We start from the raw sequence: 23,074 nt of genomic DNA on the forward strand, positions 1-23,074 counted from the left end.
ACATGGGAACACATGTATTCACTGTGGAATGGAAACTGGGAACACATATATTCACTGTGGAATGGAAATATGGGAATACATGTATTCACTGTGGAATGGAAACTGGGAACATGTGTATTCACTCTGGAATGGAAACATGGGAACACATGTATTCACTGTGGAATGGAAACTGTGAGCACATGTATTCACTGTGGAATGGAAACTGGGAACATGTGTATTCACTGTGGAATGGAAACTGGGAACACATGTATTCACTGTGGAATGGAAACTGGGAACATGTGTATTCACTGTGGAATGGAAACATGGGAACACATGTATTCATTGTGGAATGGAAACATGGNATTTTTTCCTTTTCGCCCCGATCTCTAAACTTCTTGAATCCTCTAGACCAATCCCTGCTCCTCAGCCTAAATCCCTCCAACCTAGCGCCTCCGACCTCCGATCTTGATCCTCCAACCTCTCTCTCCTGCGCGTCCTCGAATCCCTCCAGATGCAAACGAGCTCCAGCCTCAATAGCGCGCAATCTGGCTTTTCCTCTTTCCGCCTTATCAAGAAGTGCAATTACGAGAAAAAAAGGTAAATATTTTGGTTAAAGAATTTCTTTGTAAAAGAAACTGTAGACGTAATTTCAAGTGACCTTCCATTGATGAATGGCATGTTCGATTATCAATCACAACGGTATCCTTTAGACTTTTATCAGAGTGTTAGATTCTGAATATTTCATTTAATGTCTCTGTTACATGAATTTGATACTTTTACAGAGCATTTACAATTAAAAATAATGAATGACATTTTTATAAAAGTGTTTGTTAAATTTTTTTGTTTTAATTTTTCTAAAAAGAACTTTTTGTTCCGAGGTACGTTACTTTAAATATATACAAAACATATACTTTACTTTTTTCAATGTGAAGTTTGAATTTCTAAGCTCTCTGCAATTTTCATCATTTTCTCTTGTTTTTGCCCTGTAAATTTATGTCTTCCCTGTACCTGTTCCATCAACCAGGATTGGTGTTCTTTCTTCCTAACTTGCTCTTCATCCTCCTCCTCCCCATCCTCCCCCTCTTCATCCGTCCCCTCGCCCTCCCCTCCTGATATAAAATCAAAAATACAGAGGTATTAAGATGAACATTTTAGAATTGTGGATATTGAGATCTATGATTGATCTCCTCTTTTCGTTAATCTTAAGTTTATTTTAATCTTTATAGTTAGTATCCGGGATAATCAACGAGGTCATAGTATATGGAGTGATAATGTACGATAATCCTTTACTAATTGTACAGGCCATGTACTCCACTTCCAAAGGTCAATCTATATGTTACAGTGCTTGGGGGTGATTTCTGAAAATATTTAAATGGAGAATTTGTTTTCCATGTAACTATTAAAATCCACTACTCCTTTATTGGGTTCAGGATTCCATTTTCACAGGAAGACAAACTATTACATTCTTTTACAGAGCAATTTTTCATCGTTAATAAACTGTTCTGAGAAAACTGAGTAAAATTCAGGATACAAAGCCTCCCCATACACTTGTACTCCGAAAGCGTACTACATATATGATGTTTGTACTGTATGAATAGCTAGGCCTTAATCTCTTAATATCCTTTATCAGTAAACTATCCCAAGGCTAATACACAAGGAGAGGTATGCTAAGATCCAGCCTCCCTGGTTAGTAAACTGAAGGTGTCTACCTCATAACCTTTGTCGTTTTCTGTCACAAAGTTCTCCTTTTCATTTTCCTGTAGCTTTCTCCTCCTAGATATTAACATTATTATAACATTATTCTTTTTTTGGAATAAATCTTTTAACAGGTTTAAATATCGCTTTGCGCCCCAATTTCATGTAAACATCTCATTGTTTAGTTTATTTACCTTGGTGGTTGATAATTCCTGTTGTACCGTACACGAGACTGTACATTTTCTAGTTCAGGATTGGTTGGCACATTTACAGGTTTGGACGATGAACGCGGCATTGTCGAAGCGTGGTAGATTTTTGCGGAATTCACTCGAACAAGTTTTGAGTTGGCAGGTCTCAGGGGGGTGATAGCAGATGTCGGACGAACCAATGTTTTGGCAGATTTAAGATTAGAGGTACTCGCAGATTTTGCTCTGGTGGGGGGTTGAACAGATTTAGGTACAGAGTGTGCGATATTTACATCTTCAAATTTATCATATTCTTAACTTATTATTGAAATGAAAAAAAAACATATTTTTTGAACGCCAACGAACATTACATATATATATAGTAAATTATTTAGTCATTTACTTGAACTTTTTACATCGTTGGTCGGATATGTATAATATATATGGGTTTAGAGCTTAAAAATAGTTTAGACTCTAACCCCCCCCCCGTTAAATTCCCTTTCCCGAATTTGTCGCAAAAATATGATAAAAACCTAAAGGCTTTGATTTTAGTGGCCCAACTTTTCTACCGGGTTCATTTTCAACGCAGGGTTTCCGCCTGCAGTTTAGTTTTAAAAAATTAAAGGTAATCTAAATCAAAATATTGCTTATGAAGGACAAAGTTAACTATTTAAAGGGAGTGTTCGCCAAAAATTAAATTCGATATCGATCGCTACTAAATTTACTTTTATCTCTGTTGTGTACCATTTTCTCCTGATATATATCGCAATAAATTTAAGTAAAATTAATAAGGATCAGAATTGAATTCAATTCGATACCAGCCTTATACTCCCTTTCATTTTTCGCGAACACGCCCTTTAAGAGTGTCCCTAAAACGAGACATACTAGGGTTTTTAGATTCAAAGTAAAAAAGTCCAAAATTTTGAATTTGATTTATTTTCTATGATATTTAAACTTTTGCATGTTTTTTTTCTTTTACATTTTTTTCATTCCTGAATTTAAAGCTCTGTTCACTATTGATAAACCGGCTGCTGTCGGGACGAAATGAGTTCAAGGTTCGGTTCGACCCTTTCCTACTCAGCTGGCCAGAACCCTGACAGACAAATCAATCGGCATTTTAAATGTCTAGCAAGTGAAAATCCCCGAAAGTGTAATATAAATGCACAGGATTTATGACTACACATCCACTTCTAATTTTATAAAATACAATATGCCTTTTTATGTATAAAACCAAATTAATATTGTACATTAATTATGACCTGGAAATCCATTAAAAGGGGTTGAAGGTTGAATTTTGACATAGTAAAATTTCTAATTGTTGCAAATGATATATTTGTAAAAGTTTTCGAAGTTTATAGTTTAGTTGAACTTGCAATATTTCATATTTGGTTAAAAAACAAGAGAAAAAGACAAGAGTTTCACTGCCTTCTGGTTCTGTACTTTTTCAGTCAATCAAATCACATTGATTGATTAAGTCCCTGAGAGGAATTGATTGAAATTGATCTGAAGTAGGCAGGACGCACCCGAGATTCCGATCTAAATATTGGAAATAATTATTAATGTCAAATTAACAACCTAATCAATGCTATTTATCACTATTAAAGGTTTATAATTATTCAATTTTCAAAGTTGAAAATAGGGATATCACCTTCATTCTTGAAAATAAAGATCTTTAATAAGATGAAAAGTTTGACATTTATTGATAAATAACAAATTTTTTTGATTTTCTAATAATGCGAAACTGTAAAGTTTAGCAGATACAATTGGCGTACACAATTTAAATTCATAAAACCGGATTGAATCAAGCATGTTCCTTACTTAATAGAGGGTTATTTGAAAGCTTTTTTGTAATACCTTCTTAATTTCAACTGTAGTTCTTCATTAAGTAATTTTTCCTTGTCCGAAACCTCCTATAATTACAAAAGGTTTTTTTTCTAATTTGAATTTCTTCCTTTGTTAGTAATTAGTTAATGCCAAGCAAAATTCGATAAAAAGTATATCAGGAAAAAAGTTTTTATAAAAAATAATTTTTTTGTTGAAAGCATTTTTTTAGAACGACTTTCAGATAGTTAATAAATATCCTCTTTCTCTTTTATATAAACAATATAAATTATAACAAACATGGCTGAACTCAATATTATTAATAATAAATATCATTTCAAATTAAAACTATTTATAGGAAATAAAAATCAAGAGTTCAGAAAAATTTCATCAATCATGGCAAAAAACATACAAATTTTTTTCTTCTTTAAAATCCAATTTTTTCCAAATTGTTTTAAAATTCCACGGGCAACGCCGGGCACTTGAGCAAGTTTCTTTTAAAAATCATTCCTTTGGTTCTCAATCCGCATCATTTCCGAATGCAAGTTTTGGTGGGATGAAAATTGCATGGGATATACAGTATGTACAGTACTTAACCCATTTCTTGCTTGTACAGTACTGCTAAAGTGTGTAGGGCCGCTCTGCGCACTTTGGGACCGAAACCAGGCTTCTTCTGCGCATTTAGTAGTTAGCTGTTGATAATGATACTGGTACTTCTTCTGCTGGTTTACAAAATTTTGCTGCTGTTCACCGTCTTTCAGCGCCATAGAAGAATGTTTTATCAGCAAGCGCTCTTGTCGTTGCCTGGCATCAAGTCCAAGGGTATACTGATTATGTTCTCGATGGTCTTGTTGGTGTTGATGGTGTTGATGGTTTTGATTGTGTTGATGGTGATCATTTATCCAGTAACCATCTTCATCCACATCAAACTCATCAATATGATCAGCACTCAGGTATCTGAAATATTTAGAACTTCTGGGTCACCCATAAAGAATAAGATATTAATGAAAAAGGTTGTTAAAAATGGTCTGCTAAATAATCTGGCAGAGAAAGAAACAAGTTTCCAGCTGCAGGGAATCAAATCTGTGAAAAGATTGTAATGGAAAAAAAGTTTAATGGAAAAAGCGACCTCGCTTGTTGCGTGCGCTATTTTTATCTTAGCTAAGCGATTGTGGAAACCTACTGGACAGTTCTTGTGTTTTAAAGCGATTGCAGCGCTCTAAACACCCCAAACAAAGTACAAACAACCCAATCGTTGAAAACAAAGAAAACAAACAAGAAAGGTTTGATTTTGTACAGAGTTACTCACAAAGGATGAGACTGTAAAGACGACCCAAAACTCTAGAAATATGACGATTTTAAGCTTAGTTTTTAGTTTCTGTATTTAATGGAGTTCTTAATGGTTTACTAAATGATGAAGCATAAACATGGGAATTCAGTAACGAATTCGATATCGTCTTTTTAAATAATTCTTTGATTTAGTATAGTGATACCTCCTGCTATATTCACATTTTGTTTATGTTTTGACTGCAAATGCGATTGTACTTAGTAAAATAAGAAAATTGCAGTATACAAACAGAGTAAACATGTCCGTCTTCACTGTTCATCTTGCGGAGACATTATAGACACATCTTTGCAGTCTTTTACCCTTTTCATAAAATAAACTATAGCAGACATAATAATATTATGGCTTTTGAAATTAGGTATTACAATGCTAATTCATAACAAAGACGATATCGAATTCGTCACTGAATTCCCATGTTTTTTGGGACACCCTGTACCTTCTATTGGTTTGTGGAGTTGTATTCAAGGACCTTTGTGAATATTGTACTGCTAAACCAGATCCAACTCTGCTGTCAGGGCTTCTGGGAGCAGAAAGGATATTTTTAAAATAAATCTCCTAATTTGAGGAGGGGGGGGGGGGATTAAAGGCAGCATGAAAACTGTAAAACTTGACAGCTAAGAGACGCGTCTTATAAAGAATGGCTTTGAAATAATTTGTCAGCCTAATTTTAGAAACAAAACTCCTGAATTGACTAGAAATTATTGCTTTAAGAATCACCAAAGAGGTTAAAGTGTATAGAGTGATGATGCACGCTAATCCTTTTCTAATTGTATAGGCCTTTAACTATACCAGAAGCGTACTGCATACTTGTTTATTATAAGGAGATTCTGGCCTAACCTATAGTATATCAATATTAGTAAACAGTTGTAAGTGTACAGTACAGCTAACTGAGCACACAGGTAGAGAACTATCATCCCCCCTGAGAATCACATATGTAAAAGTTTCTGTAAATTTTCCATGTACGTAAATTTCTATTTACAGAGAAAATATTAGGAATATATTAATCATTTTTCTCAGGCAAAGGTTTTAATCGGACATTATTGGAGGGATACTTTAAATACGTATACAGTCCCTTTAAGTCTTATATTTTTAAAGAGACTCCTCTGAGCCCGTTCTCTCTATAGATATTGGTCGTGTAGTTCACGTACTTTGGGGGACGATATGTTGGCCGCTAGATGTCTCATGCTAAATTCTTATCTGAATCTGATAGATTTCTCCGTACATTTGACGCCCAATATAGGAGACGTCAAGTTGTCGACCAATGTAGTTTATGGAAGGAACGACCTCTGTTCTATTGTTGATTCCAATATACAGGGTTACCCTTAAAGGATGAGACTTCAGAGACGACTGTACAGAATGCATGCAGACATATTTCTCACATTCTTGGTTCACCCGCAACTTGAAACTTGTTTCTTTCTTTGTTAAATCAAAAAAGCAAATCGTTGCAGGCTCATCCTTTTTGGGTAACCCTGTATGCATAGATTAATAACAAAACAGATAGAACACTAGATGTCGTCTTATTAAGATTTACGGCTTTTTCGTTCACAATAACCCTGAGGCAGAACCCCAAAAGAATTCCACGCAAACGAAAAAACCCTAAATTTTGAAAAGACGACATCTAGTGTTCTATCTGTGTTGTTATCAATCTATGCCTGTATGTATTCCTAATATATACCCGGCTGAATTAATACTTTAGAAATAAGTCAAAAAGAAAAATTCCACTGTCCATATTATTGACAGAGTGGAATTATAAATATTAAGTGAAGATATACTTTTCAGTGGTTTATTTAATATGTACATATACTTAATAATAAAACATCGTAAACTAAGCATATACCAAATAGTTTATCAAGTACAATAGCTGTGGCAACGGAGAAATGGACCACGACGTCACAAGTGTTAAATATAACAAGTAAAACGAAATTTACTCACATTAATTGACATGTTTTCCAAGATGAAATAAAAAAGTGTAAAAACAGAAAATAAAGAAAATATAAAATTGCACTTATTTTACTGTAAGATACGCATTTTATTCTAATATCATCACTAATATTAATAATTTTGTCGGACACAAAAACTAAGTTGACACTTGTGACGTAAGAATACAGGTGTACTGAGAGTGTACAAATTCTGCATTGCCATCTATTGTACTATAATCTATTTGGCATATACTATATATATATATATATATTCTAAGATAACTGTAAACCATGCTCCGATCTAAAGTTTAGCATCGACAATTTACAGGGCGAAAACATTGGGAAATGGATAAATTGTATGTTTTTGTTTACAGAAAGATTTAAAATTAAGATTCAAATAACAAAACTCACCAGTCACGCACCTCTGCCCCTTTAATAAAAGTAAATTCAACCTATACGAAAAGTCTGGCCGCGTCAACCTTGTTGCACCGGCTAGTCCCGTCCATAGAGCTAGTTACAGTGCAAACTGGGACCAGAATGGTTGACCCGGCTCGTAAATTCAAATGTACTACGGCTGCCCATGCAATCTCTGCCAATAAAAATTCAACAAAAGCGTAAAATAGAAAATACTAAAAAAACTAAATTTAAAGCATAAGCGTAATAATAAAAAACCCTCCACCCAAAGAGGGCAATGTCAAATTTACAACGGTACCCTTGAAACCTTAATCTGTTAAAAAATTTGGTTAGTAGCTGTAGTACATTTGAATTTCCGAGCAGGGTCAACCTTTCTGGTCTTAGTTTGTACTGTACCATAGCTCTATGGACAGGACTAGCCGGTGCAACAAGGTTGACGCGGTCAGACTTTATGATTCATATAGGTTGAATTTACTTTTACTGAAGGGGCAGATTTGCTTGCCTTATCAGTTTGACTTCCTATACTTACAAAGAGTCCAGAGCTGACACACAAAACAACTTATTATTGTTCATTAAATAATACTTCAAGAAAATATATGATTAAACACAATAAATTATATATTAAAAATGTTATGCATAAAATTCCTTTATTGCATGATGTCAATGAAACATAAAATATCGGATATTTTCAAAGTCTGGAACACATCGAGAGCTATAATAAAAAATGTGTAAAAAAAACAATATCAATTTACAAGTTACTCTCCATATACCGAGTATTTAAGCTGCGGCTTTTTCAAGATTTAAGCCGGCGCTCAATTGAAACCGGTTTTTGGTGGATTTGAGACGCGGCTTAAATTCATTAAAATCGGACTCTGTTCATACAGAGCTACCCACAATGGCTGCATCTTTAAGGACAGCCTGAAACTCTTTAAACTTTTTAATAGAAATGATTGTTCCCTTGAATGGAAACATGAAGATAAGAAAAAAACTAAATAAATTCCGCACAGTGGTCTCTGAGCCCGAAATTTAAAAGAGTATCGTTAAATGAAACCCCCATAGTTTAACATTTAACATTTAAGTTGATTTTAATTTAAGAGATTCGGAGAATATGAAGAAACTAAATATATAATACTTCAAAAATATTGATATCAACAAAACTGCCTAACCCCATTCGTGAAACCCGGGTTTCAAAACTGGTTTTTATAACGATACCCTGTCTTAAGTTTTGGGCTCAGAAGTCTCATCCTTTGTATGTAATTGCTGCTTTTTATATATATATATCTATATATTGTATATACAATATATAGATATATATACAGACTAGCTGAAGTGCCCGGCGTTGCCCGTGGGATTTATTCTAATCAATTTTTGAAGAAAATTAATTTTGATTAAAAAAAAATAATTTCGAATTTTCTTAGCCTATGTTAACCCCGAGGTACTCAAGAGTTCCTTTAAAAAATTTCAGCCCATTCGGTCCGGCCGTTTGGCTAGCTATAGCTAACATATATACAAATATATATATAAGCGAAGAGCTGTATTACATCTCTATATGAGAAAACAAGACATTTGTATATATGTTCCCAATAGCCGGCCAAACGGTTGGACCGAGTGGGCTGAATTTTTTCTGGACACTCATGGGTAGCCTGGGGGTGACAAAGGCTAAAAAAATTCGAATTATGAAAAAATAAAATTTAATTATTATTTTTTTCTTCCACGAACAACGCCGGGCCCTTCAGCTAGTAGATTATATATCTATATATCATGTAATCATATCTTTCTAGTAGATTATATATCTATATATTATGTAATCATATCCTTCTAGTAGATTATATATCTATATATTATGTAATCATATCCTTCTAGTAGATTGTATATCTATATATCATGTAATCATATCCTTCTAGTAGATTATATATCTATATATCATGAAATCATATCCTTCTAGTAGATTATATATCTATATATTATGTAATCATATCCTTCTTTCCTTGTTTTAGAACTTCTTCGCTGTTTTCTTCTAAGTCTCAACAAAAAACTCTAAACAATTAATTCAATAGATTTTCCCGACATTTTTTTTTAATGAATAAAAAAAATGTTTACTCTCAAATTCATTACACTCTCCTCCAGCTCATAAAAACGTTCTACTAATGATAAATGACGTTTTTCCAGGACAGTAAAAAACAATTACCTATAATAACAATAATTTACATACCATGTTCTGTTTATAAATGTTTTAGTATGTACGTCATTGAAAATTTACCCGACCCTTTTTCCTTTTTATTTTATATGATCTATATTCTATATTTATATTTACTGTTCATATTTGTTTGTATCCAAAAAGAGTCAAAAGGGCTGAACAAATCAAACCAACGGAAATGGGTCTTTGCCACAAATGGTCTAAGTTTGAAATTATTATAATTATTATTGTTATTATTATCATTATTATTATTAGTATTATTATTATTATAGAATTGAAAGGAAAGGTATGTTAGAGGATTGAAAGGAAAGGTATGTTAGAGGATTGTAAGGAAAGGTATGTTAGAGGATTGTAAGGAAAGGTATGTTAGAGGATTAAAAGGAAAGGTATGTTAGAGGATTGAAAGGAAAGGTATGTTAGAGGATTGTAAGAAAAGGTATGTTAGAGGATTAAAAGGAAAGGTATGTTAGAGGATTGAAAGGAAAGGTATGTTAGAGGATTGAATGGAAAGGTACGTTAAAGGATTGAAAGAAAAGGTATGTCAGAGGATTGAAAGGAAAGGTATGTTAAAGGATTGAAAGGAAAGGTATGTTAGAGGATTGAAAGGAAAGGTATGTTATAGGATTGAAAGGAAAGGTTTATCAAAGAATTGAAAGGAAAGATTTGTTAGAGGATTGATAGGAAAGACTTGTTAAAGAATTGAAGGGAAAGGGAAAGGTTTATTAAAGGATTGAAAGGAAAGATTTGTTAGAGGATTGTAAGGAACATAGGGTAGATTGGAAAATTATGGCAAAGGATTGAACAGAATTAGAAGTAAATAAAGGTATTGTAAAGGATTAAAAGGGAATGTATGAGCAATGGCTAAAAGGAAGGAGGTATCCAACAGGAAAGGTTTAATTGTAAAGGATAGAAAGGAAAGGAAGGACGGGATAAAAACCGAAATAGGGTTAAAAGAATAGGATCGAAGAAAAAAGGCTAAATTGGAAGATATAGTAAAGGATTAAAAGAGACGGAGATATATGGGCTAGATTGGAAGGTATTACGGAAAAGGATTGAAGATTAAGAAGAAGGCCAAATTGGAAGGTGGGATTGTAACAAAGGAAGGTTTTGGCTAGATGGGAAGGTATTACGGTTAAGGATTGAAAGGAAAGGATAAGGCTAGATAGGAAGGTATAACGGAAAAGGGTTAAAAGGATAGGGAGAAAGAAGGCTAAATTAGAAGGTGAAGTAAAGGATTGAAAGAGACGGAGGGCTAGGTGGGAAGGTATAATGGTAAAGAATTGAAAGGAGAGGAAGGTTGGGGTGATAGGGAATGCAGGGAATATAAGGAAGGAAGAGGGTAAAAGGACTGGATATGAAGGGGGGGAGACAACGGGAACGAAATGTAAAGAAATGAAAGGTATGTATAGTGCAGAGAAACTAATTGTTTATTAAAAATACCTTTGGTGTGTGTGTGTCAATAGTAGGTTTAATACTGTGGAGCCGTCTAAAGTAAACATTATATCAATAATAGTCTCGAGGTTTAAGCGAGAGAAGGAACGCAATCCACACCCGTTTAGCCTTGGACCCGACGTCAAGAAATGAATTACCCAGATGGCTTCCGAACCACATCAATTCTGTCTTCCGACCTTCACCCATTTTGTCATCTGGGTAAGCTTGAAGCCGCAAATCCATGTTGGGTTTTTGCCATTTTCTATTGTGTGCATATGCTCCGTAAAATTCGGAAAACAGAGAGAGGGGGATTGAATTTTGTAGATCCAGAAAAATAATTAAATTAGTATTTATTTAGGGTTAGGTTAGGTTAAGATACTTTCTGGGCCAAGCCCTGCGGCTAGGACAGGCTAGGGGGCCGAGCGCTGCGGCCACGGGTTATCATCCTCCTATCAATTTTGTACATGGATTTCACATGTAATACTCACCCGGACCAAATATAACGCCCGGGCCTTATTTAACGTGACACCGGTTGCCTTCCTTTCCTCTATAAACAGGGAAAAATAAGAATGATTGGACCTTACTTCCATAGCATGTGATTAAAAGACATTATTAGCGGATCGTACGCTAAAACATTAGAATAGGAAGACGACATTAAATCAATACTAAAGTCAATTTGATGTTGTTACAAAGCAAATAGCTTTACTAGTAAGTTATTTAAGCACTTATAAAGTGAAACGGGTCTGTTTACAGCACACAACTGCTGTGCCTCATGTTCATTTGAATATTTAACGTCAAAACTGGAGTCTAAAACCCGACTTCCTATTCCAGAGTTTTCTGGTTATTCGCGAAACATAAAAAGGGGGCTAGGTTGATTAGTCGCTAATACTAATAGGCAATTCATCTGTACCAAATACAAGCAAACCATAGGTATTTTTTACGTCGCCTGCCGGGAAATGGTTTTATACGAATTTATCTTTATAGTAATGTAAGTAAGGATTGAAATTGTGTTTAAAACTACCTATAATGATTTAACAGTCCAGGATCCAACATTGTTTTCTGAAATATTATTTTGTAAAAATACTTTCAAGTGAAACGGACTGTAAGTGAAATTTTAAGTGACCCTCCATGCAAAGATGACAATTCTTGATTTATAACGGTAAACGGAAACCTAAATCTGATAAAAAACGTGGAAGATAACTTCGTATTTCTAAAAAATGGCTATTTCTGTAATCAAGAAATACGCAAGGCACTTTCGTGATAAACAGCAAATGAAAATAAACAGTTTAAAAATTTTAAAAACATGAATGTCTATGTCTTGATCAGACAAAGCTTTTAAGGGAACCGCTGTGAATCGGGTATGGAATGTTAATTGAAATTACGCTTCCGGTTCCTTTAAGAAATCTTAATTTTCAAGGAGTGTCAAAAAAGTGTTGAGAAAATAAAAAAAAATATTTCAAATCAGATATCATTTAAATATTTAAATATTACATTTTTATTCTTGCTCAGCACACACGTGGAATTAACGGTTCTGTCAATATTTCAGAAAGCTGTGCCTATCGATCACAATTTGACCCATTCAACATCATTTTTTAGCCTTTTGTCTTAAATACATTTTTGTCGGCATTTGCATTTTGAATGAAAAGTATAGAAGATACAAATCCGTATAATTGAATAATAGACCAAAACACGTTTGATTTAAAATAGAAGAAACCGAATGCTGCTCACTCTGGTTAGTCCGGTGTGCACAGTGCAGTAAACTAAAACGTTCAGTTGACAAGTACTCTTTTGTAGCTAGAATTCAGCGCGGTCTCAATTGTACATTATCCATATCAAGGAATTATAATGCAAAGAAAGTTATTTCAGAGGTGTACGAATCTTTTGTACTGTCTCTGGGCGGTAATGTAAACACAAGACGGATGTCAAAGCCTGACATAGGATCCACCTTTCACATAAAAAATCAATGAAATTATCCGGTCATGGAAACTATTATGTAAAATATCAAAATTATCAAAATATAGTGCTTGTAACCTCTTCGGATACTAAACGAACACTGCACATCTATTAATTTTTACAAATTCCGCCCAGAGAGAACTGGTTTCAATATGTACGCAGAGTATACGCAACTGCAATTAACTTTCCTTGCATTATAACTTTGATCCATATAGTGTATGTCTAGTGCTACTATAGTGTGAGTTATATATTGAGCTCAAACCGAGAGGTAAGGCGTTGCAACACTTCAAAGTCAATGCAAATTTAGAAGAAAAAATAATATAAATGTTTAAGAAACAATTGCTTTAAATTCTTTTAATCAGATCTATCTTGGCATAATATTTATTTTAATATGAATTCTTTCTTAAAAACATGATATCATTAAAATATGATTATTCTCGAGACAGTTTTATTACGATCTGATCTTTCAGACTTTTTTGACGGAGTTTTATTTAAATATGATATTTTCTTGACATAGTTTTATCACGATATGATATTTTTTGATAGAGAGCATTTCTTACGACATGATTATTTATGACAGTGTTTATTACGATACTAGGCTTTCACAGGGCTTAGCGCCATCTTTTATTTTAATTTTAACCAGCGGGTTTATAAAAAAATGTTGTGGTTTTTCAAAATTTAATGACAATCAAATTTTGATGTAGGCTGATTTTTTGAAATTTTGATCATTCATAAACCTTCTCTGCGCCATGTTAGGTCCCACACAAAATTTGGGCCCGATCATTTCTGGCGTTTTGACGTCTATTGAATACAAACACCCAGACAGACAAGCAAAGTATATAAATAGACTAGGCTTTTAAGGCGCTTCGCACCCATCTTCTATTTCAATTGTGAACATTTTCTCTTTGTGTACATTGTAAAACAAAACAAAAAAACATGTTGGCGGATTTTATAAAAATTTCATGAATTTTTAACATTTAATGACGCCAGTTGAATTTTTGAAATTTTGGCCCTTCCCTGGGGACATGTGAAGTCCCACAAAACATTTGGGCCCGATCGGTTCATCCGTTTTGACGTTTGTTGGACCCAGACAAACAAACTAACAGACAGACACCCAGACAAGCAAAATATATATATTCTTTGAACTTTTAATTGTGGCTTTATCTGTGAGCATTTTCTCTTTAAACAGTATAAAAAAAATTTTAAAAAAGTTTCATAATATTTCATAATATTTTTTCGCGCATTTTCAAAATTTTACAAAAATAACTTTTAAACACAAACTTTTGAAATTTTGATTATTAATAAACCTTCCCTGGGTTCATGTGAAGTCCCTCACAAAATTTGGACCCGTTCGGTTCAGGGGCGTAGTGGAGGTTTAGCCTAGGGGTGCACTTTTGGCGCGAATTTTTTTTTTCGTGCACCCCCCTAACGGTTGATGTGCACTCCCCTTATAAAACCCGTATTAGGAAAAAAATTAAAGCTTAAAATCTATATTAATCTACCCTGACCATGATTACCAATCATACCATTATAAAATCCAGAAGTAAAAGAGCAAAAAACTTTGATTTGAGCTAAAAACAGCATTTTTTAAATGTTGAAGGGTTGGCTCAGTGCTACCAAATTATTATAATATTGATGGCTTGTTCTTGTGTTCACAAAAAAATACGCCCCTGGTTCGGTTAATTGGGATACAAACAAACAGACGACAAGCAAAGTATATATATAGAATAGATAGATTGATAGAAGATAGATGATCTTTTCTTGGCAGAGTTTTTAATACAACATGATCTTTCATGACAGAGTTTTATTACGACATGATATTTTTTGACAGAGTTTTATTACGATATGATTATTTTGACAGAGTTTTATTACGCTGTAATCATTATTTAAAGAAATGATCTTGAAAATACGACTGTACGGATTTTTATTTAGTTTTTTACCTGGCTCCCTGGAATTGTACACTTACTTCTCTTTTTACCAAAAGATTTAATTTTTGTGCCAACTTGACGAAATTTTACAGTGATAACCAGAAAACTCTGTCTCTGTCTCTTGCCCTGTTCTGTGTCCTGTCATGTGTCCCATCCTGCATGAGACACAGCAATTGTAAACAGACCTATTTCACTAAATTAGCAATTTATTAAGTGTCTATTCACACTAGTTGCTTTGAAACAACGTCAAATTTACTACAATGTTGTTTTCTGGTTATCACTGTACCTTCAGATTTTACAGATTTACTGCACGCTTTAAAATGAAGAAAACTCGAATTGGCGGAAAATAGGAAAAAATCCACGTAAATCAAAACCTTCCATTTCACTGAAATCAGAAAACTAAATCAAGGAAGAGAATTCCAGGTAGGGACCTGGGGGAGAAAGGTAAACAGAGATAGATAGATAGATAGATAGATAGATAGATAGATAGATAGATAGATAACCTCCCGTTTTTAACAGATTTGACAAATGCCGAAATGGTTAACTTCAATTGTTTTCTAGACTGTAAGATAAAGGGACTGTAAAGGAAAAATGAAAGGGGTATAGTCTGAAGTTTAATCACTTTATTCTAACAATTTCCTCCTGCAGCATAAATGAGCGTCATTTAACAAAGAAACCACGATGTAAAAAATCTATTTTTAAATAAAGGAGTTGGATATCTCATCCATTCCTGTGAATTAGACATGCCACTTGGTAAATATAGGCTCATTTGAAGCCATGTCCACAGTCACTTCTAAGTTTACTTTTAATTATAACTCACTATTTCCATCACTAGGATCAACTTTGAACCAAGCTAAGAACATTCCCGTAGCTCTGCCGAGTTTTCCAATCAAAATTTGAGCCAAATCGATTTGGAGGTTCATGAATTATGATTGGACAGATTAATACAGATACAGATTAATTTGTCTTTTTATGGCTTTTGAAGGATTTTGCCTGGAAAGGAACAAGTTGACAGTGGCAGAGAAAATGAATATAAGGAAACAGATAGTATGAATTCTGTACAATTGCTATTGTCAATGCTTTCTTATTCTTAATATACTTCATTCCTGCACTTCTAGATTAATAAAAAATATTTTATCTTATACAGAGGCCGAATTTAAAGAATTTGTGCCGCGGCTCAAATATAGTTGGTTCCACTTAAAATTCTATTCAGTTTTTCAAGATTTAAGCCGGTTCTCAATTGAAAACGGTTTTGGGTGATTTGAGAAGCGGCTTAAATTCATTTAATTCTGAAACAGTTCACTTGATAAACATTTCCCACAATACGAATGGGTAAATTGTTTATTAGCCGCTCAATCATAAACCTCGATCAAATTTCATTAATTGCACCCTGGCCTGGGCAGGAAATAAAACCCGAGCCTGCATTTTTTTTCATGTATTTCATATTCATTTCATATTTTTATTCAACTACAAAGCACGAGATAATACATATAAAAAATCACGATTTACTATGTAATTTGGACCCGCCTAACCTGAGTTGGTTGTTTGGATTGATTGGCCCATTATAAGCGGAATGGTTGTAACAGAAGAAGACAGCAATTAGACTAAGTTCATCCACATGAAAAACAGTTATTTTTTTTAAAGAAATAACTTGCATAACTATCTAAATAGTTTTTGAAGATTTTTTTTAAAGAGTTTTACAGATTTAGTTTCTTTAAGCTCTAATTCAAACGAATTCCATAATTTTGAGAATAGAGCGGAAGGAAAATATTCTAGCGTTTTAAAAAGAACCCGCTCAAGTTTATATGATTTTGTTCTATTTGGTTCAGCTAAAGAATTAAACATATCTAAGTCTAAGTCTAATATTCTAAATTTGAAATATAAATTATTTTAACCATCAGATTGCACAGATATTAAGATTAAAGAAGGAGAGATTGTGTCATTGACATGCATAGAGATCTCAGCATAGGTTCAATTGATATATTATTTATGAATGAGTGAGAGAACATATTGGTTACATTAGAAATCTCCATACAAACCAGCCTACAGGAGAACATTTTAACCGTCCTGGACATGAACTCTGCCATTAGAGATTTTATGACTGAACTCAGAGGAATGAACAGAAAAAAATAATTTTTATTGAATTGTAAACTGTAATTCATTGCCTTTTTTAAAAAAAGAGTTGTTTATGTCCAATTCTTTAAAAGGTTTAAATAACCCTCCTTAAACAAGCCGTCCCCTCCTCCCCCTCCCCCCGATTTACACAAAAGTTCGTTAATTAGTTCGACCCCCACCACCACTTTATACACATACATCTAAACAGTTTGTTTTTAACCTTTGTGACAGAAACAATCTCAAGGAGTAATAATTGTCTTAAAACATTTTTTTAACAAAATGAATATTTGCAAATTATCTTTTTTCCATCTGATAATTTGAGTTCGTTTCCCTTATGTACATTTGAAAGCCCAAATTTTATTTTGCGTAATCTTTTTTGTTTGTTGATTTTCTTGTGATTTTTAACAAACTTTTTTAATATTTTTTAAATCGATTTTGATGGTTATTATATCGTTAGAACTGACGAGGGTCAATCCAGACCGAAATATATTTTCAATAAATGTGGAACTAACATCTACTTTTTTACTCTACAAAGGTTTGGTCCATCACCATCACCGAATTTTTAATATTATTTATTATTATATATATCTATTATTTCCCTTCTTTTGTTTTAAACAATTAACATAAGTGTTTTATGCATTTATTTGTATTTTTTGGCTTATACAAATTTACCCCAAACTAAAATATATTTATCTATTTACAATTAATAAAAATTCTCCTGTTCAAAAACGTTTCTAATCCCTATATCTTTACAACACAACGTTTCTAATCCCTATATCTTTACAACACAACGTTTAAGAATTCAGATTTTTAAACTATGATTTCTGTTAGATCAATTCATATAAGTTTGAAATTTCAATGGTTTACACCATCAGGTTGAAAAGATATATAGATTAGAAAATTTTAATTTGTGTCAAAGACTCAAATTATTTGTTTTCATTTCTTGAAGAAAGTTTTAATGGCGACGTGCAATTTTTAAAAAAAGCTGAAGTGAACCAATTCTCTACAGTCGTCTCATCTTTTTGAGCAATCCTGTAGACCTGAAAACGAAGGAAGAAATATTCGGGGTTTTTCCATTTTCCTGAAACAAAATGTTTCTTAAATTTGTTTATGTAAATATTTTCCCTGGAGATTTAAATCTGAATCTGGATCTATGGTATGCGGTAGATTTCAAGTATTGGAGGGCCAGGGGTGTTCTCAATTTTTTTTATAAAATTTAACAAACTTAAATTGAATTTTACCAAATATCTATATTTATAAAGTTGTTATCTCTGTGTGTCTGTTTGTTTGTATCCAATAAACGTCAAAACGGCTAAACCGATCAGGTCCAAATTTTTTGTGGGACATCACGTGACCATAGGGAAGGTTTATGAATGATGAAAATTTTAAAAAATGTGTTTTAAAGGTTTTTAATTTTGTAAAAAAAATTAAATTCTTGAAAATCCGCGAATTTTTTTTTTAAATCCGCAAAATTTTTTTCTTCTTTGTTTTAAAATGTAAACAAAAAGAACATGTTCACAATTTAAATAGAAGATGGGCTTAATTATAATATGAAACATATTTCAATATTTTACACACTTTGTTTACTAAACTTTTAGATAGATAAGAGACAGTTCTATCATAATATTACTATTTACAATGTCCTTAAGCTTAACCGATTCAACACAGACCTGAAGATTAAAGATAATACTATACACACTCAGACACAGGTGTCTATCATAATCTATAGTTTATGGCGTTCAAAGCCCTTTTTTGATCTTTAAAAACTAAAATGAAAAATTTCGAGAGACACCTATATTTGTTAATTTTAACAAAAGCTTGTAAAAGGTGTTTAATACACGTTAATCTACCATGAGACATCAAGCGCCCAAACTATATTCCTCCAAAGTGCGTCATTATAGAACATGACCTTGTTCATATCTGCGTTTGGACGGAACGGCCTCTAACATAATAATTTTTTTAAGAGACTGTAAACATAATTTCAAGTGGTTGACCTAATTTATATGACATTTTGTTCCGTTTACGTTCAGATAGAATTTTTATCATTATTTTGTTTGACTAAGTTTGATTACCAAATAAATGAAACCCTGCATTACCTGGTTTGCGAGGGTGAAAAAGCAAGTAACTCTAGGAGCCGCATAACAAATGTTTGAAGGTTAAACAAATGATAATGTTGTGAAATTTGTGGGATTATTTAAAAAGCATAATGGGGAATTCCTATTTTCGGGTCAGCAGAGTTTAGAAATTGCTGATTAAAGCCTAGGATGGAAAACTAGTGGATCAGATTATGTGGTAGGACTGCTCCCCCCACCCAAAGAGAGCCAACTAGCACAGCCCTTATTCTGAAGAGCATTAATCAAAATTTCTGGGGCATCGCAAGCACGCCAGAGTATTTGATTCGTCTTGTGCATAAAATACCTGCTTATGTGTGGTTATTTCCTAACATACGATTTTTGGACGGGGGGGTCCAAAAATCGTATGTTAGGAAATAACAATCAATTTTGTAAATGGATCTTATATGTAAGACATGGATATAATTGACCATGTGGTTGCAGCGCCTGGCCCCTCCAGCCTGTCCTAGCTGCGGCGCTCGGCCCCCTAGCCTGGCTGCGGTGTTCGGCCCCCTAGCCTGTTCTAGCCGCAGCGCTTGGCCCAGAAGTGAGCTTAACCTAACCTAACCCTAAATATACACTAAATTTATTAAAAATTAATGAATTAAAGGTCTTTAGTGGCCGCAGCGCTCGACACAGAAAGTTTTTTAACCTAACCTAACCCTGAATAATAAAAAAATAAATATTAATAAATTTGCTGAAAAAATAAGTGGTCATGTACAAAATTGATAGAAGGGGGGTGGATTCAAAAATCGTACACTAGGTTGGACCCTGAGTTTTTACGGATATATAAGCTTATTTAAATATATTTAAATAAGCAAGTTCTGCGAATATTTTGTATTTCAATGAATACGCATTGAGTGTACATTAAGAGAGCATATTCCCCCTCCCCCCCCTAAAAATAGAATAAAAAGCAGTACATTTCAAATTTCTTATTTATTATCACATTAAAACAAATTTTCCTTAAAAAACCTTATATAAATTTTCTCCTTCATAAATTATAGTAAGGACTTATGATAGTTTAAGATAACATGAAACAATCAAATATTTGCATAACTGAAAATAACGAGAAATAACTAGTTTATTCCTCCAGGTTAAAGCTTTAAAGGGAGTGTTCGTGAAAAATGAAAGGGGGTATAGGCTTACGGCAAAAAAATCGCTTTTTAACGCTGCTAATTAATTAATTACATCTATCTGTTTTGCGTCTATAAGGAAAAAATTGTTAAAAACCACTTATACTGAAGAACGTAGCGTCCATACAAATTCAGAAAGTTGCAATTTAGTTTCAAACAAATCATTAAAATTTTACAATCTATAGTCATCAATTATTTTTCGATGCATTCATTTATAGTAGTTAATTCTTTTAAGTTAGTTTTAAGTGCATTGTATACAAAACAAATATATTATGAATTATTAACTGACCCTCCTCCCCCTCCTTCGTTCTTTCATGCTCCCCCTTACTTAATAAAAGCACCCATTTAGAACCTTGTACTCGATAACCCCAGTTCTGTATAATCTACAAAAAAAAATAATCTTCAAATTATTCAAACTGTTTGATTTGAAGTTCTACTCTTATCTTAGGAGATAATACAATTCTTTGATCTGTCAACCGATCACAAAATAGATTACAGTTAATATTCCTGTCTGTGAGTGCCAATATGCAGGCAACTTATAAAGGAGTTACAGTTGGGGTTCTGAAATACTTTTCCGCCCTTAAAAACGAGCAAAAGGGGATTAGGGCTGTTTCTGCCCTAAAGAAACCGAGCAAAAGGCTTAATGCTCGTTTTCTGCCTGATAAAAAGCAAGCAAAAGGCTTAATGCTCGTTTTTTGCCTTAAAAAAACAAGCAAAAGGCTTAATGCTCGCTTTCTGCCTTATAAAAAACGAGTAAAAGGCTTAATGCTCGTTTTCTGCCTTAAAAAAACAACCAAAAGGCTTAATGCTCGCTTTCTGCCTGATAAAAAGCAAGCAAAAGGCTTAATGCTCGTTTTCTGCCTTATAAAAAGCAAGCTAAAAGCTTAATGCTCGTTTTTTGCCTTATAAAAAATAAGCAAAAGGCTTAATGCTCGCTTTCCGCTTATAAAAAGCGAGTAAAAGACTTAATGATCGTTTTCTGCCTTATAAAAAGCGATCAAACGGCTTAATGCTCGTTTTCTGCCTTATTAAAAGCAAGCAAAAAGCTTATAATGCTCGTTTTCTGCCTGATAAAAAGCAAGCAAAAGGATTAATGCTCGTTTTTTTGCCTTAAAAAAAACAAGCAAAAGGCTTAACGCTCGCTTTCTGCCTATAAAAAACGAGTAAATGGCTTAATGCTCGTTTTCTGCCTTATAAAAAACAAGCAAAAGGCTTAATGCTCGCTTTCTGCCTGATAAAAAGCAAGCAAAAGGCTTGTTCTAAGACTTTTCTCTTTTTCTACTTTTTAATTTATGCTTTTATTTATGTCTGCATTTAATTGCTATAATTTTTCATCGATAAAATCAACAAGGAATGCCTGCATTCATCTGTCAACCCTGTATTACCCTGGTTTTTTGCTTGCTTTCTATAAGGCCGAAAATGAGCATTAAGCCTTTTCCTCAGTTTCTACAAGGCGAGAAAGTGTTATAGTTCGGAGTTCCCCAACTGAGTTACAAAAGAATATACATTTAATTTTTTTGGTACCAAATTAGGCTTAACTAAACATTTTTTTCTGCACTGTAATATATTACAGGATGTAAATGATTTACAAAAAACTAAATTTTTATAAAAAAATTGTGTAGATTCAAAAATTAAGCTTTTAGCTTCAAGAAATATTTGTAGTTGAATGTTGATAGATTTGCTGTCGAAAATTTGCAAGTTTTAAAAAGTATTTATGTATCTTTAATACATAGATATTATGCTTTAAAATGTTGTTAAAAGTTACCCCCCCTTTGCAATCCCTCCCGGAATAGGAGGGTGGATCCCCCTCTCCTATTCCACCTTTTTTTTTGGAACCATTCTTTAAACCATTCTCCAAAACCATTGTTGGATTTGTTTTTGATCAAGAACACAAAGAGTGTAATGGGAACGGAACTATTGGAATAAGAACGAGCAAGGAACCAAGAATCTAGCAAAAGTCTCTTGTTCTAGAATGAAAAACAAACGATGAAAAAAAAACCCTGGTTCTAAAAAAAATTATGGGCCATAATTTTAACAGATGGTTTGGGAAGCAAGGAGTGTTCCCTAAAATGGGAAACCGAATTTCAGCTTTTACTGATAATAATATTAGCATTGCATAAAAATCTAATTTTTATTCTTGTTTAATCTTCATTATCTTACTTTTAGCAGAGGCATCATCAATAAATATGATGGAATCATTAGAAGTAGCAGGCTCATGTTCAAAATATGACTCCAGAGGTGTTTTATGGACTGGCAAGTATGGGATGTCTACCAAAAAAAGCTGTTCTCTGACTCTGGGTCCTCTTTATGCAGGTTCTTTGGTGGAAATTGAACAGGAAGCTTTTTGGTTCTGTGATGAAACTTTGGGAGATTTTGACTCCCCAGAACCAGACAGATCTGCTTGCACTGATCCCTGGATAGACAATTTAAATGACAATATTCTAAGTAGTTTATCTACTGGAGAAATATCGAGGATAATATCTGATGGTTTTCTACTTGAAAGTCCTGCCTTTGGAGTTCTTGAAGACTCTCTATGGAAACTAGGTGATTTCCTTCCTGTTCTGCTTGAGGAGGACATAACAATAGAGGAGGAACAAGCAGACACAACAACAGACACACCCACAGACGCAACAACAGACACACCAACAACAAACAATTATACAACCTTACAACCAACAGACGCACCAACAGAGGCATCAACAGACCCAACAGACGCAACAACAGACGCACCAACAGACGCAACAACAGACGCACCAACAGAGGCACCAACAGACGCACCAACAGACACACCAACAGATGCACCAACAGATGCGCCAACAGATGCAACAACAGACGCACCAACAGAGGC

At 33.6% G+C, this 23,074-nt stretch overlaps 2 protein-coding genes across 2 annotated transcripts; both read right to left on the reverse strand.

Annotated features, from left to right (window-relative positions):
• Positions 1–1,646: 1,646 nt before the first annotated feature.
• Positions 1,647–4,016, reverse strand: LOC111705170 (uncharacterized). Its single transcript, XM_023477632.1, has 7 exons — positions 3,981–4,016; positions 3,714–3,769; positions 3,338–3,395; positions 2,852–2,952; positions 2,393–2,457; positions 1,869–2,154; positions 1,647–1,752 (listed from the first exon to the last, which is right to left on the reverse strand). Exons 1-7 carry the CDS (start codon positions 4,014–4,016, stop codon positions 1,647–1,649), a joined length of 708 nt encoding a protein of 235 aa, XP_023333400.1.
• Positions 4,017–4,169: 153 nt separating this feature from the next.
• LOC111705181 (ETS-like protein pointed) lies at positions 4,170–12,090 on the reverse strand. The gene is made up of 5 exons (XM_023477648.1): positions 12,008–12,090; positions 10,996–11,041; positions 9,346–9,395; positions 5,462–5,545; positions 4,170–4,637 (listed from the first exon to the last, which is right to left on the reverse strand). The coding sequence occupies exons 1-5, from the start codon at positions 12,037–12,039 to the stop codon at positions 4,178–4,180; spliced, it is 672 nt and encodes a 223-aa protein (XP_023333416.1). The 5' UTR covers positions 12,040–12,090; the 3' UTR covers positions 4,170–4,177.
• Positions 12,091–23,074: the final 10,984 nt, after the last annotated feature.

This window comes from Eurytemora carolleeae, unplaced genomic scaffold (assembly GCF_000591075.1).
Source record: "Eurytemora carolleeae unplaced genomic scaffold, Eaff_2.0 scaffold564, whole genome shotgun sequence".
In the NCBI taxonomy this organism is placed as follows: domain Eukaryota; kingdom Metazoa; phylum Arthropoda; class Copepoda; order Calanoida; family Temoridae; genus Eurytemora; species Eurytemora carolleeae.